General features: G+C 44.1%; 1 protein-coding gene across 1 annotated transcript in view; it reads left to right on the top strand.

Moving 5' to 3' along the window:
* The window catches only part of PLXNC1 (plexin C1), an 88,782-nt gene that overhangs the window by 12,268 nt on the left and 60,197 nt on the right, over nt 1-16,317 (top strand). Inside the window, exons 4-6 of the mRNA XM_015414638.1 lie at nt 4,127-4,263; nt 9,031-9,210; nt 14,939-15,026. Of these exons, the coding sequence (XP_015270124.1) occupies nt 4,127-4,263; nt 9,031-9,210; nt 14,939-15,026 (405 nt within the window). The remainder of the gene's footprint in view (nt 1-4,126; nt 4,264-9,030; nt 9,211-14,938; nt 15,027-16,317) is intronic.

The following is a 16,317-nucleotide window of genomic DNA, read 5'->3' as shown; positions in this document are numbered from 1 at the left end:
CCCCATGCTGCCCTCTACAGAATCCACCCCCCAAACCTCCAGGTATTTCCCTCCTTAGAGCTGGCAACCCTACATTCCCCTCACTGCCTGTTGGTAGGCAACTAAGCTTGGTCCTGTCACCTACTTTGGCCTTTGGGAGAAAACACATTGGGGCCAGTCCTGATAGGGTTCCAACTCCAGATGGGAAATTCCTGGAGACTTGAGGGATGGAGCCTGAAGAGGGTGAGGTTTGAGGAGGGGTGGGACCTCAGACAAGTACACTGCCATAGACTCCACCTACCAAACCAGTCAGTCCCACATAGGGAACCATTGTTGCCAATCTCCAGGTGAGGGCTGGAGAGCACTCAGTATTACAACTGCTCTGCAGAAGGGAGGGCAGAAGTCAGCTGAAGTCAAAGGGGCAGATAATGGTAGGTTGATGGCTAGCTGGGATGGAGATGGGGTTGCCAACTACATGCTGACAAATTCCTGGGGATTTGAGGGATGGAGCCTGGAGAGGGTGGGGTTTGCAGAGGGGCAGGACCTCAGACAGGTAGAATGCCATAGACCACACCCTCCAAACCAGCCATTTTGTCCTGGGTAACAATTGCTGCCAATCTCCAGGTGAGGGCTACAGATTACTCACAATTACAACTGCTCTTCAGGTAGCAGAGATCAGTTCCTCTGGAGAAAACAGTGGACTCTGTCATTATACCCTGCTGAGGTCACCACAGCAAATTGACACTTTTTGCCCAAAGCCAGAGCACTGCCCCAGAGCCTCTTTCTAGATCCCGATGTGTTGCTTTCACAACGGGCTTTACTGTTAGTAAATTGAATAAATAAATAAATCTTCCCTCCCTCCACATTTTCCCAGTTGCTACATCAGGTTCTTTTCTTACAGATGTGCCTTTAAAAAAAGAACCTTTGAGCGAGGGTACTTTGAGCGAGGTGTCACTAATGGGCTGGGGTGACTGTCGGCCGAGTCCAGAGATGGGGTTTTTTTAAAGAGAGGGCGGACTATCGCTTCCTTGAGTGCCCCCGGGAACAGCCCCTAGGAGAGGGACTTGTTGATAATTTCCCTTAGGGCACCTCGAAACCCCTCGTGGCCAGCTCTAATAAGCCAGGAAGGGCACAGATCAAGGCTGCATGTGGTTGGATGGACAGTCAAGAGCAATCTGTCAACCTCCTCCAGGCTGAGTGGGCTGAAGCGATTCAGAACTGAATTCAAAGACATGCTTGGGTCCTCGAGCTTGCTCACTGTTTCAATTGTGGCAGGGAGGTCCCGGCAGAGCGACAAGACTTTATCAGCAAAATAGCTCGCAAATGTCTGGCAGCCAATATCCCATTCACTGGCGTTTGGTCTGCCCTGTGGTAGAGCTGATATAGACTGAATCGTCTTAAACAATTGGGCTGGACGTGAGTTCACGGATGCAATTGTAGCCGCGTAGAATTCTCTCTTTGCAGCTTTGACTGCCATCTCTTAGGATCTCATAAGCATCCTATAAGATGCTCTTGTCTCTTCATCTCGAGTGCGGTGCCACTGTCTCTCTAGCCATCTCAGCTCTCACTTCATAAGCCGCAGCTCCTGGGTAAACCAGGGAGCCAGCCTAGAGTGAGGACGTCTGGGAGCAATCTTGTCGATGGCTGCAGAGAATCAGCTATGCCAATCCTCTACAAGCTCATCCAACGAGCCGCCAGGGGCATCGGGTCTCGCAGGGCCATCTGGAGTCGCATAGGTCCATCTGGCTCTGCGGGAGAGCCAAAATATGTTTGCCGCCTAAACAGTGTTGGGGCGGCATGTTCAGGCAGGCATGGTGGTCCGACCATGGGACTGCCAAAGCAGTAACCCGGTCCACTGTTACCCCAGCCACGAAGATCAAATCGAGCGTGTGCCCTGCTCAGTGAGTGGGGGTCATTACATAATGGGAGAGTCCTAGTGCCGCCATGGACGATACCAGGTCCGCTGCCTGAGTAGAGGCCGCATCATCAGCATGGACACTAAAGTCACCCAAGTCTATCAATCTATGGTGTTCCAATACCCAGCCTGATACGGGATGTTCCAATGCCCAGCCTCAGGGATGGTAGGCTATTGGCTGGTGTGTTAGGCAGTCGGTACACCAGCCAAATCACCAAACTCTCCCCGGCCTTCCACGCCAGGCTGACACAATGCCCGTGATCTTTGGCAGTGGGAGCACCCTGAAGGAGTAAGCCTCCTGGATGAATAGGGCCACTCCTCCCCCCTGTCCCCTAGAATGCAATTAGTGAAGGACCGAAAACTCAGGAGGGGCAAGTTGGGAGAGAGCTACCGTCTCCCCTTCCTGCACCCAGGTCTTGGTCACGCACACCAAGTCTACGTTCTGCTCTAGCAGGAAGTCCTGAAGGACCATGGTCTTATTATTTATAGACCTGGCATTACACAATGCCAATGTTGGAGGTGGATTAACCATCCTAGCTCCACTGCCAACATCCCTCGGGATGGGGCACAGGCTGGAAAGGGGCTGAGCTCTCCTATTTCTCTGCCCCCTTCATTTCCTGCCTGGCTACACCACTATACTTTCCCCTCCCCAGGAGCACTGGGATCCCATGCCCAATCATTGCCACCCCTGGTGGTCTTCACTAGTCTCACCAACTAGAACCTCAGACCTACCAACCGAGCTGGCGATAGTTGACAATACCCTGTGTGCAATTGATATTCAAGTTAAAATTTCTTACTCTTTCCCTGCCATGCGATTCCGGCTATTGGTATCATTGCCTCCCAACAATTGCTCTCTATACTTCTCTTACTGCCCTTATGTTGGCCTAATAGCCTACTATTGCCTTTTTATTTTTTATTTTATTTTTTTACCCCCCCTTTCCATCCCTCTCTCTATAGCTAGTGGTATAAATAAAGGCTAATAAATCAATGACAAATTTTCACTTCAAGCTATCAAGCCTTGTCTCTTGTCAACAAATAAACTTATCAATCAATTAATTGATCATAGGGCAGTTAATACAGTTAATTCTCTAATTTAGACCCAGCAATTAATTAACAAAATCAATCTTTAATAATATCAAAGCTCTCCCCCACTTACTTAGTCTAAGAAAACCCGGGATTCCCCTATAAATTAAACCATGAATTTAGACTCATACTAATTGGGAAAGAAAAACCAGCAACAATAATATCGATAACCCACCCCAATTAATCAAGTTTACTAAAACTCGGAATTTTCCTCTGGTCAATATAGCAATTGTTGTTGATGGTTTATCTCTGGGTGGCAATAAGAACCAGTTCTGGTAGTTGTCAATCCTTAATCAGTGAGACTTCTCTAGAACTGTCAGTCCTGGGGGTCCCGAGGGTAGGTAGTAATTTGCACTGGGGGGCCCCCACCATCAGTGCGCCAATGTTACTGTGCAAACCCCCCATGTACAATATAATAATGGATTGACTGCTAAGAAAAGCAGGAATACGTAGTGTGTGCAAAAAATCCCTTAGTGAAATTCCGATCAGGGACTCTAATTCACTGCTCAGTCTGTTAGTCACTGCACTGCACCAGCTGTAAGCCACATTAGAGACCAACCTGTTTGTCATATATATAACAGTAGACCATTGTTAGAGGATGATTGCTTGTATCCCACTGGGAGATAAGCAATTGAATGGATCCATGATTGGATGCTGTTGTTTAAGAGAATATGGGGGTATATTTGGCATCGAGCCATGCAGTCCTCTACAGATTTTCACTCTTCTAAGCCCATGGACTCCAGTGGTGAGTAGCTGCATTAAACTAGGAGTCTGTCTATAGGAGTCTGTTGATACATTGAAAATATTTTAGCTGAGAGCTGTGCTAACTGCCGTTCTGTCACTTTCTCTTTGGGGTCTTCTTCTGGTAGAGTACCAGTCTAGTATTGTCAGTCCATTTCTTTATGTTATTCGGTGGTTAATGTAGATTTAAGAATGCATGATATGAATCTTTCAGGTTTATGTCCACATTGAAGGAACTGAAACAAAAAAATTGTATCAAAAGTAGGCTGATTGTGCAGTGGATTCTGGAAGATGGTTGGAAAAAGACTGCTGCTTATCAAGAAAGAAGGTTATAAATCCATGCCTGTGTTTTTAAATTTAATTCCAATATATAGATATTTAAATATAGTTTCACTTTGTTTTTCATAGCCCATGAATTTTACTTTGATTGAACCCACATGGATATCAACATTAGGCAAAAGTGAAGTACTGGTCAGAGGACAAAATTTTACAGCATCAAATATTTTGATGGAGATAAGGGGAACTAGTAGCTGCAAACCAGATATGTGAGTTACAAATATTATCAATTGTTTTGTCTTTAAAATGTACACATGTCTATATTACATTCAGTGATTAGCCGTACAGTCAAGAAAATATTTAAAATGATTATTAGAGTACGGAAAAGACATTGTCTTCCAATGCAGTGGTTTGGCCTCTTTTATTCATAGCGCCCTAAAACCTGGAGCTGCTTCTATTGCTTTTACTTTTTGCTTGGTCCAAAAGCTGAACAAAAATCTGGAGCGTAGGATTATTGACAATGTATTTGTGCTCAGCCTACATGTGATATTTGTATGCGTGTGAGCATAGTTCAGAAAATGACACGAAGAATTACTATACAAAATGTTACTATGTGCTCTTACCAAAGGGACTGCTGTTTTCATAAGATCAAATGTGCCATCCTGTTGTTTCAAAGGAATAGGGAGTTGTGTTCTTTGAACTCCAGGTGTATTTCTCCCTTGTTAAAGGTTTTTGCCAATTTTGGTCAAGTTGACCTGATACAATTAGCCAGCCAGGTGAAAAGTTTAAAGCAGTTTTTTGCTTTGTGGAAAGCAGCTCTGAATGAGACCCAGATCATGTGTATTCTCTATGTTTAAGATGTCTATAAGCTGACAATGAAAGGCTATAGTTAAACCCAGGCTATGTTATTCTTTAAGCTGGGGATGTTGAATCATAGAGAAGAAAAGACTCTGCATTTTTAACTGCAATAGCAGAAAGCTGTGCTTAATGAATTGAATGTTGGCAATTCTAGTTGGAGAGAAACTATTGCCAGTTCTAAGCAAAAGGACAGTTATTATGTATTGTAACAGAAGAAATCCCTTTGTGTGTTTAGAATTTCATGTTATGTTTAAGACAAGTTAATGTATAAGGTATGTATAAAAAGCAAATATTTTCTAATAACTATAAACTTCTTGTAGAAAGGTTGTAAGTTTAAGGCAAACAGACTGTTTGCTGGAAGAGAGATCATTATACACAAGCAGGTGTACAAATGACCCAGCTGACATAATAGAGAAACTAAGTTGAAAGAATGAAGGGGGAGATGTTCTAAGAGGTTTGGGAAAAACAAAGTAATTAATCATACACCCCTCATTATTTTGTGCTTTTAAGTTTTTAAGGAGTATTGGGCAGATGATGTCACAAAGACAAATAATGCACAATCTTAGAATGCACAAACTAATGCACAAAATTTAAAAAGCACAGGTGGGTATTAGATCATGATTCTTGGTACCAATTTAATAGGGTCAATTGAGAGGTACAAAATTTGTATTGAAGAACAGTGTCTCCTACAGGCTGAACTGAGCTATGTGTTTTACAAATTACAAGCTTTTATATTAACACAGGAAGCTTCATAAATGACCAAAAAATATTCTATAAAATATTCTGACAAACCAAAATGAATAATAATGTGTAAATCAATGTATCTACAAGAGCTGCATGCCACGAGGTATTCTGAAATACTAAACGAATTCATGTAAAGCGTTTAATACTTTAGAATGTCATTGTTTTCATATTTTGTATACCTGCTAGTGAGAATAAGTTTATAAAATGCTTTAAGATATGTTTATATACAAGTATTAATGTGAAAGAAGAACAATAGTGGTAACTGAGCTGACAGTTTAATACTGAGAATGAACCCAGCCTGAAAAGTTCAGTCAGAGGTAACAGAAGTCTGGGAGTAGTGCCAAAGGAGTAAACAAAGTTGTAAATTAGAAATAATGAGCTGCACCTGTGTTGTAGGAGTGGGAAATTCAGCCAGCTACCATCCTGTGTGCCAAATATGTGGTTGATGACTGGCCAGACAAAGAAAACTGAACTGAGCATGGCTAGGTGATGTCAGTGATGATGTAAAGTGAGTAGGAGCAAGAAGAGTATATAAGGCCCCAGACACATGGGCCGGATATCGCAGGGGGGATGCGTGGCTAATTGCCCCGGTGCAGTTTGATCCATGATTACGCGATCAGACACACCGGCGGCACACCACTGGTCCTTCCCTCGGCGGGTAAATGAGGGACCGGAGAGGAATGCCATGCGCCAGCGTGATCACACCATGCGCTTCTGGAGACAGCCCATGGCAAACGTTTACTAGTACCTTGGAGGTACTAGTTTTTTTAACTTGCATTGTTGGTGGTAAGCCACGGGTGCGCTCCACTTCCCAGATGTTGGGGTGTGATCGCGGCGGGATAATCTGCCCACCATCCGTGCCTCTCCCGTGGCAACTTTGCCGTGTGACCGGGGCCTAAGTCTGCTTTCTGTATTTGCTCGTTGAACACCCAGGCTGAATTAAGCTGTAGGATGCTCCTTTATTGGAATAAATACTTTTGTTACCCTTTACTGCCTGGATGATTGTTTTCACTGTGTGGTTTATTGGCTAGCCACACAAGTCAAAGAACATTAGCGCCTTTAGTGTATTGGCAACAAGCATATAAAAAGAGAAAGAAAAACAAGCACTCTCTGTTGAAAAGAGGGAAGAAACTGCATTCCCTATTATCCTCAAGCCTAAATAAGCATTGCCTGCCTCAATCAGGGAGATGTTGCCCACCACAACCAGGGAGCTGCTGCAAAAGCCAGAAGGAGCCTTCTGTCCCTTCACACCATTATAGAGGGACATTGAACTGGGCCATGCACCATTAAATCCAATTGCTTGCTGCATAAAAATTCTAGACCCCAGAGTATCTAAACAGGCTTCTTCTGGCCTGCATACTGATTTAACGCAGGAGACTTAATGGTGACATTTCAGAAAGTAATATCTCTGGAGATCACATTCCTTTAGACCCCAGACACCTGCATATCAGTTGAAAGGCCCTGGCTTGAGTTTGGAGCCTAGTGGTACAGGAGGCCAAGACCATTAAAAAGGACAGAGGAGCACAGTCATTTCAAAACTCTTTGTGTGGTTCCTACAAGAAGAGAAAGGTTTTCAGCTCAGTCCTTTCAGAGTCCCATAGAGCCTCCATACGACCCTGCATTCAAGTTTTATGTCAAAACTATCAATTGCCCCTTCCTGAGTGTTGGGATTGTAGTCAGGCAGACTCAGTGGGGTCCATTCCTCCCACAGTTTCTAGAGAACAATATCATGACGTGCTTTCATTGGGGTCCAGATTTTAGCCAGGAAAAAGATTTAAAATGTTGAATCACCTTTCCATGGGAGGGGTATCCTGGTGATACTTCAAATGTTCAGAGGTCTTTAAGGTTGAAGACTACAGTTAAAGGTGGTTCCAGAATGTCAAGATAAGCCCTTCCTGCCTTCTTTGAAAACCACTGAAACAAGGCTATCCAAATCTTTCAGTTCTCTTTAGCATAATCCTCAGGTCCAGCCTTCTGTAATCCTATTTATTTGAGGACAACGTCTCTAGAACCCTTCCAAAACTTGTTCGTTTTATGCATTTACATAAAGCAACTTCCAACAGTAATAAAAATACAGTGGCATAAATCAAGGTAACCTCAAGTACCTTGTCTGGCAGGCTATTCCACTGCTTTTTAGCTGGCAGTTTTTTTATCAACTAATGAAGGAAGAACCGGCAAATCCTGCAAAATTCAGTTCAAGTTTTCCTTGCTTTCACCTCTTTCTTCCTCTGTGTTGTTGAGCCAAGTTTTCTCTTCACTCCCATAGTTTATGTGGTGAGTTCATATATTTTGTATCATTGAGTTTCCTGTTTAGATCCTTCTTCTGCCTGTGCCACACACAGAAGATGAAGAAGCCCCTCTCTTGGGAGGAAGTTATTACGCACTTGCCTCCTAGCCCAGAGAATGAGAACTTTCAAGCTATTTGAAGATATCCTAATTACTGTCTTGTGATGACATATTCTTTCACTGGTGATGCTAAAAAGTGATTGTGGAATTTCCCACATCTATAAATTGAAAGAGAAAGTAACACAAACATTTGCTTTTTAAATTGCTGTGTTCTGTTTCCTAAACCATACTGATAACATTGGCAAGTGACAGATTGGAAAGTGGGCCAGTGTCTATAACACAGAATGATTTAATAGTTATTGGAAATCTTGGGGACTATAGTTCTGGAAGAGAGTCAAGAATTTTAAAAAGAACCACCAGTACAATAGGCAAATATAAGTTCTCTGACTCGGTGGAAACTATGAAGTGCTGGTGACAAACTGCACAGTAGTATGTGTGGTGCTTTACTTGTGAGCTTTGTCTGAAGCTTTAACTTTCCATTAAGCTAACTTTGCATTCCATGGTGCTGTGATCTCACAAATTAGGGGGAATTTCAGACAGGTGCTTTCTCCCGGTAGGGAACCAATTCTCAACCGGGTGCTGGTCTGTCATTTCAGACAGAACCCGGTTGAGAACCGGTTCCCTACTGGGATCTGACTGCCATTTCACACTCAAAAGTCTCTGTTCCGTATAGGAACCGGGAGGGAAGCGATTTCCCTGTCACCCGCTTCCGAGGAGTCTCCCGTTCCCTCTCCCGGTTCCGATACGGTTCTTTCCCGCCTTTTTTCGGCCGCGCGGGCTTTTTTTTTTTTTAACGTTTGGCTTATATCGATATATCGATATAAGCCAAACGTTAAAAAAAAAAAAACCGTGGGGAAACAAAGCGGTGCATGTGTGAAACGCCGAACCGCTTGTGAATCGGCTCCTTTCCGGTAGGGGCAAGCCGTGTGTGAAACGGCAGCCCTGTACCGGTTCATCTGGAAACGGAAGACTCCCGGCTTGAAACCGGGAGAAGACAGGTAATGTGAAATTCCCCTAGTTTTCTAAATAAGCAGCAACAGATTTATGATTCCTTCATTTTAAGAGATATTCTTCTTCTTCTTTCCCAGCATACCTGTCACTGAAGTGCTAAATGACACACTTATGAAATTCTGTTTACCGCCAAGTCGCAAAGAAGCCAAGAGTATATGCATAAAGGCAGATGGGTTTAAATGTTCAGCTCCTATGCCACTATACTATGTATCTCTCCCAGCATGTTCTAGGATCTTTCCAGATAACTCCTGGTTAAGGTAATCTTTGAATTATTTTGTTTCTTATCAAAAAGTAGTAAATGGTATCTGAATGTTCAGCGGTTTCAAAACTACTTTTACTTAATACTGCAAACTGGGGTAGTTTAATTAACTTCAGTAGATCTGTCAGCTTTTATAGGTCAGGTTTCCAGATTGGAAAGGGTTCATGAAAGATTCATGAAGAAGGAATAAACAACTTAGGCCCCGGTCACACGGGGGGGGGGGGAGAGCACGGCCAAAGTGGGGCTTTTTAGAGCCGCGCCAAAAGAGACGCACGGTGGCGGGATCACACAGATCCCCTGAGCCGCTGCTCAGTTGCTCCGCCGGGGGAGGGGGGGAAGCCACGGAACAAAGAGCGAGGCAGCTGGCTGCGAATGTGTGCGCATGCGCAGTTTGGCCGGGAGCCTCGAATGCTGCAGAAGACGGGCACGCCGGCGATCCCACGTCCACCCTTGCTGCAGAGTTTCAGGTAGGTACCGCTCTTTTCTAGGTTCTTTTTTGCTGCGCGTTTCCCCCCGGAAAGGACGGATCGGGGACAGGTGCGCTCCGCTTCCCAGATGTTGCGGTGTGATCGCGCCCGTGTGATGCGCCCCAATCCGTCCCTCTTGTGGGGCAAAACCTCCCATGTGATTGGGGCCTTAGAAATGTTTTCCTCAAATCAAAATTTTCCACTTCAGATTTCTGTGCCTTCTGAAGGGCTTGCACAAATCAATTTTCCCATCTTTTTCCTTTAACTGATGCCACGGCTTTCAAAATTCTGAGAGAAATGGCAATAGTCACTTTATTAACAGGTTGTGGGGGGCATCTTTTAAATTTTTTAAAACCATTTTTTATATATTTTCGAAGTGTCTCAAGTATACAGGATTCCTGATAATGTCTACAGCTGGGTCCCTTTACCACAGTTGTGACAGGTGATCAACTTTGAAGTTTCCCTGTGACAAATGAAGCAGTGGGAGAGTTTTTCAATGCCAGGATTGTATAAGCTCTCCAGACTTGAATGGGCCAATTTCCCATCTTAATTTTTTTGGGGGAGGGAGGGGTTAATCATAGTGCCATCCTAAAAAGGATTACATCCCTCTCAATCTATTGATGTCAATTGGGTTAGAAGAGTAGAACTCTGCTTAGGATGGCACCATCAGTTGCTCTGAGGATTCTGAACATGCTTCCTCATTATCAGGCCACCTACTGTAAACTGCTGTGGGGAACTTGATTTTCTTGCTTATATGAATGGCAAAAGCCACTTAGTTTTACTGTTATAATTTGTAGTAACAAGTGGGTAACCCACAAGATGTTGCAATCTGGGGACAGAAAAGAAACAGTTGATCAAATGTGGTTCTCCCAGATATGCAGAACCCTCTCCCTACACCTTTGGCTCTGGCTCCATTATGTGCATTTTCCTGTTCACACGGGACTTAACAATCGTAGTGAAGTCCTGTGAAATTGAGTGATATTGTGCTGTTTATGTCATCTGTGGTGCTAGTTATTCCATTCAATTAACATTATCACAGAGCTTTTTTTTGTTTTTAAAAAGTGCCAGAACTTACCTGCTGGTGCATCAGGCCATGCCTCCACCTGTTACTGGGCTCCCCCCTAACTTCTCCCTACCTCCTCACTGTCAGAGGACCCTACCCTGGTCCATCTGCTGCTCAAGACATCTCCCTCCTCAAATTCTCTCCTGAGGCCGGTTTGCTGAGGGAGCAGGGTGATTGCTTAGGTGCAGTTTGGCTTATCCTTTCTTGGGCTCTTCATCCCTTAATTGTACCTTCTACTGATGTCAGTGGATGCAATGGGATTGGCTGTCTTAGGCAGGTGTGGGCCTTAAGCCCACCTGCCGTCTTCTCTGCCAGTCTCTGGACTGCGGCCCTTCCCTCCTCAACCTCCACCAACAAAAAAAGGTGCTGCTATACTCAGTGCACACCGGCACCAAAAAAAAGTTCTGCATTTTCACTTGCAGGGATGCCAGCTCTGGGTTGGGAAATAGCTGGATATTTTGGGGGTGGAGCCAGGGGAAGGTGAGGTTTTGGGAGGGAAGTGATCTCAGCAGGGTATAATGCCATAGAGTCCACCCTCCAAAGCAGCCATTTTCTCCAGGGGAACTGGTCTCTGTCATTCCGAGATCAATTGTCATAGTGGGAGATCTCCAGGTGGCACCTGGAGGTTGACAAACCCATCACTTGTTTATTCATATTAGAAGTCTTTCAGAAACAAGTTTAAAGAAAATATATTCACTATCATTTGAAAAATGAAGAATGGACACTGTTTATAAGTAAAATGGAGAAAAGAGGAGAAAAGTGGGGTATAAATGAAGTGAATAAATTAAATTAAATAATTATTTAGATAAATCGATTTCCAATTAGTAACTAAGAAGAAGCAGCCACAGCTTATATTTATTTAGTTAGTAAAGTAAATAATACTAAATAGATCACAATTATTTTTCTCTCTCATTATATTTATGAAACTTATGGCTGATCTAGAGCTTCTTTAAAAAAAAAGTAAGGCTATAGCTTGTGAAAAAACTGGCAGAATTTATTGTTTGATGAGAAAAACCTGAAGCCAAAGTTAGAACACTTGACAGGAACTCCCCACGCAAGCCAATCCTGGCTGGGTATAAAACAGTATCATAAATGTCATATGGAGAAGCCACCGAATAAACCTGACAAGCATTGGTAATTAATTTATTTTATTTCTTTTTCATTTGTGATTGGCTAGGATTACTCTGGATGGTGGTTTATACTAAAATGCTTACATTTTTATTCTCAAGTAGAACGAATGTGTTTCTGAGGGTAAATTATGTTTGATTTGGAAGTGCCTCAGTCTTTGTAAATCAAATCATCTTGCAGATTTAATTCACTGGTACTGATACCGCTCTCCTCCACACACACACAGAAATTTTGCTTAAGATCTATCAAATAGTATTATCCCCAAACCTGTGACTGGAGGTAAATGTTCATGCAATTGTAGTAAGTCCAAAATCTTCCATATGTATATTCTGTGGAAATCTGTTGTAGAAAACCTGCATTTTGAGATGTCTGTGTATTTTTCACACTTAGAATTCAAAACTCTGGTAATTCAGTTTGTATATCAACTGTAGAAAATGTATGCTATCTAGCTTTTTTGGAAACTCATTAAAATTTAGATATGTTACCTTCTTCTCTATAAGCATCAGGAAATATTTTGGCTGCTGGCTGATCATTCCTTTATTCATGTAATGGGACAGATAACACATACAGATGTGTGACCTCATGCATGCAGTGTTTTAGACTTCCGACATCTCTGCTGTATAATAATCCTGTTTTGGGGTGGCAAGATTCCATGCTCTCCCTCAGCCATTGGCCCGTCAGCTGCCACTCAAGAGTACTCATGTGTCATTGGCCGGGTGCTGGGTCTGCTCCTCTTCCCCACCCACTCCCCCTTCAGCCACTGTGCCCTGTCAGAATTACTGGCAAACGGCATACTCTCTTGACGAAGACACTTTTCCTTTGTGGGACTAACTCTCCCCTCAGTGGCTCTTGGTAGGTGTCACGAAATGGTAGTTACCTGTGTTTGTAAGATGACTGTGGTTATTTGTTTAAAATGTTCCCCCATAAGGTTAATTGAGCTGTAGTTCCAGAGAGGGGCCTGCAGGGGTATCACTCACTGGGTTGAATGGGGCTTCCTCATCTGCTGGGCCAAGGCCAAAAAGTGTGGGAAAACAGGGACTGTCCTAAGGCAGTCTTCGTCCCTGGGAGCAGCAGAAATTCAGCCACTCCACAGTCGGTTGGACTGATGAATGAATGGAAGTTTCCCTGCTCTCTTGGGCAAGAGAGAGAGGCTGAAGTACAGGTGAACCCACAACCTCCAGAGGTAGAGAGTATACTGTAACCCCTGCTGATTTATTTCATGTTGGTTCATAGAATGTGCTTACTGCTACAGTGTGTGCGTGCTCCATAACTGTGTAAATAGTTAAATTCTTTAGTTTAGGCTAATAATCTGTGTTGTGCCCTGACCACGTAGTCTCCCCTGCTCTGCACAATACTAAAGAGAGGGGGTAGCCCCCGGAAGCAAGGATAGGCCAGACCCTTGGGTTGCCAACTTTCCAGGGATCCCTGAAAGATTGGGAATTCCATCTCCAAATATGGACATTTAGCCAGAGAGGTCTCACTGTCCCTCTAAAAAAGCAGTGACGATTCCATGAGTGGTGACAGTGAACTTAAAGAGTGAGATACACCCACAGGACGAGGGTGGGAGGCAAACAGCTGAGTTGTAAACTGGAGCATGTTTCGCCATAGTAGGCAACCAAGCTTGGTTCAGACAAAGGAAACCCTTTGCAGGCCTTTTTGAGAAACTCATTGGAGCCAGTCCTGACTAGGGTTGCCAGCTCCAGGTAGGGAGATTCCTGGAGATTTTCTGGTAGTGTCTATGGAGGCCAGGGTTTGGGGAGGGGAGAGGCCTCTGCTGAACAGAATGCCATACAGTCCACCTTCCAAAGCAGTTATTTTCTCCAAGGGGGGGGGAGAGATCTGTTGTCTGGAGTTCAGTTGTGATACCTGGTGATCTTCAGGCTCCACCTGGAGGTTGGCTGCCCTAGGCGTAGCAGTCTGTGCTTCAGAGCAGTGTCTGCTAGATCCAGGTTCTTGCTGTAGAAGCTGAGTGGGTGATTTTGGACCAGTCACAGACTTTCAGCCTAACCTACCTCACAGGGTTGTTGTGCAAGTCAAAGGAGGGAGAGGAGAATTATGTAAGCTGCTTTGTTCCCCATTGCAGAGAAAGACTACTTTTCCTCCTAGGGAACCATTGTTGCCAATCTCCAGGTAAGGGCTGGAGATCGCTCAGAATTACAACTGTTCTCCAGATGGCAGAGATCAGTTCCCCTGGAGAAAATGGTGGACTCTGTGGCAGTCAGGGCTTCAGAGCACGGAAGAGGCTGCAGGTGTGTATGGGGAAATAGAAAGCTGAAGAGTGAGGGAAAAATAAAGGTAGGTTGATGATTGGCTGGGAAGAAGATAGGGTTGCCAACTCCAGGTGAGAAATTCCTGGAGATTTGAGGGATGGAACTTGGAGAGGGTGAGGTTTGAGGAGGGGTGGGACCTCAGACAGGTACAATGCCACAGACTCCACCCTCCCAATCAGCCATTCCCTTCTGGGGAACCACTGTTACCAATCTCAGGAGAGCGGTGGAAATCACTCAGAATTACAACTGATCTCCAGGGGGAGGGAGGAGGAGATGCAAAGCTGAGTTCAGGGTGGCAGATAATGGCAGGTTGATGCTTAGCTGGGAAGGATATAGGGTTGCCAACTCCAGGTTGGGAGATTCCTGGAGATTTGAGGGGTGGGACCTGGAGTGGGTGAGGTTTGAGGAGGGGTGGGACCTCAGACAGGTACAATGCCATAGACTCCCCCCTCCAAACCAGCCATTTCTTCCTGGGTAACAATTGTTGCCAATATCCAGGTGAGGGCTGGAGATCACTGAAAATTACAAGTGCTCTTCAGGTAGCAGAGATCAGTTCCTCTGGAGAAAATGGTGGACTTTGTGTCATTATATCCTGCTGAGGTCGCCACAGCACATTGATGCTGAGTGCCTAAGACCTTGGCACTCTCCCAGAGTCTCTTTCTAGGGCTCGTTGTATTTATTTCCACAACGGGCCTTATTCTTAGTTACTGAATAAAGCCAAGATGGGTCAGTAAAAAAATCTGGTACAAAAAGGTAACATTTTAAGCTTTTCTAACTCCTTGTATTTCTCTGTTACAGTGGAGGTCGCAGTATAACCATACATGGAAAAAATCTAAACGTGACAGATAGGGTGATTATTTCAGATAAACACAACCAAACTTTGCATGTGAGTGTTATGCTCTTCCTCTGCCTCCCTCCCAGCCAATATACATGGATTTAAATGGCATAGAACTGATGCTGTAATGACTCTTTTACATTGCAATGTCCAAACAAACTGAAGGTCCTCATAAGGAATATTTTTACAGTTTGATGAGCAAATAGTTGCCAATTTAAATAGTTTAGGACATTGCTTAGAATATTGTATAACAGTTCTGTGAATTACCATAAAAGTAAACAGGAAACTTCCTTACTCAGAAATGTTGTAATTCTTGGCTTCTGCAACATGAACTAGTTGTACCTCTTCTTCCATAGATACAAGCAGTGGTGTGCTGGTAAATGTTTAACAGCTGGTCTCCTAAAATAAAGCATGCATATACAGACATGTACTTAACTTTATTATACATTTTACTGATATAAAAGATGTGTCGATTACAGATTACAATATTAGTCTTCCTCCTCCAGTGCAATGACTCCACTCCCTGGAAAGGTGAAGCCGGCTACCCTCGGGTCATGGCTGTCACTACAAAACATCCGTCACACTGAACCACAAGGATGGGCTTACAAGAGAGGGGAGAGAGCTTGGCGAGTGACCCTAGGGAGCCTCCGTAGCAGGCAGCAAGATGATACAGGCCAGGTGGGGGGGGGGAGAAAATAAGGTCCTGAAGGTCATTGCAAAACCCAGATAAGCTTGGCAAGATCATCTAACAAACGTAACAGATTTAGCAAAACACAATATTCTTCCCTGGAATGAAGCCTTTCTAAAGCTGCACCTCCAAGCCCAGGAAGAAACAGACAGAACCCTCAAAGAGGAGCAAAGAAAAGAATGGAAGACTCTATTAACTATCCTTTCCACCACATGGGGTAAGGTGATAGGAAAGAAGAAGAAACCAAACACAGGCCTATGCAAAGGCAACAAGTAGCTCATTTATGCAGTGATCCAAAGAAAGGTTGGAAGTTGAAGATAAATCCCACATACTACCTCGACCTTTCAAAAATAATGTATGTTCTCCCTCTTTTCCTTTCTGCTCACTCTTACCCCTCACAGAAGAATTTGACCCACCATCCATTATTCCAGCACTAATCACGCTACAGCTACTGCCTACCATGACCAGAGAGGACAAGGTGGAGGGGGAAGGCGGGAGGAGTGGTGCTAAGTGAACTGTGCCTGTGTGCCAGTTTACTCAAAATGGCAAAGGCAGCAGTGGCCCTCCTCTTAAAGGGGCCCAGCTCCTATACTAAGTGATGTGTTTCCCATGGAGTTTGAAGTGAATCTGGCTTATTTTGAGGAGACATATTGC

Source organism: Gekko japonicus, unplaced genomic scaffold (assembly GCF_001447785.1).
Source record: "Gekko japonicus isolate JY-2015 unplaced genomic scaffold, Gekko_japonicus_V1.1 scaffold969, whole genome shotgun sequence".
Classification (NCBI taxonomy): domain Eukaryota; kingdom Metazoa; phylum Chordata; class Lepidosauria; order Squamata; family Gekkonidae; genus Gekko; species Gekko japonicus.
This window is presented reverse-complemented; position numbering and strand designations above follow the sequence as displayed.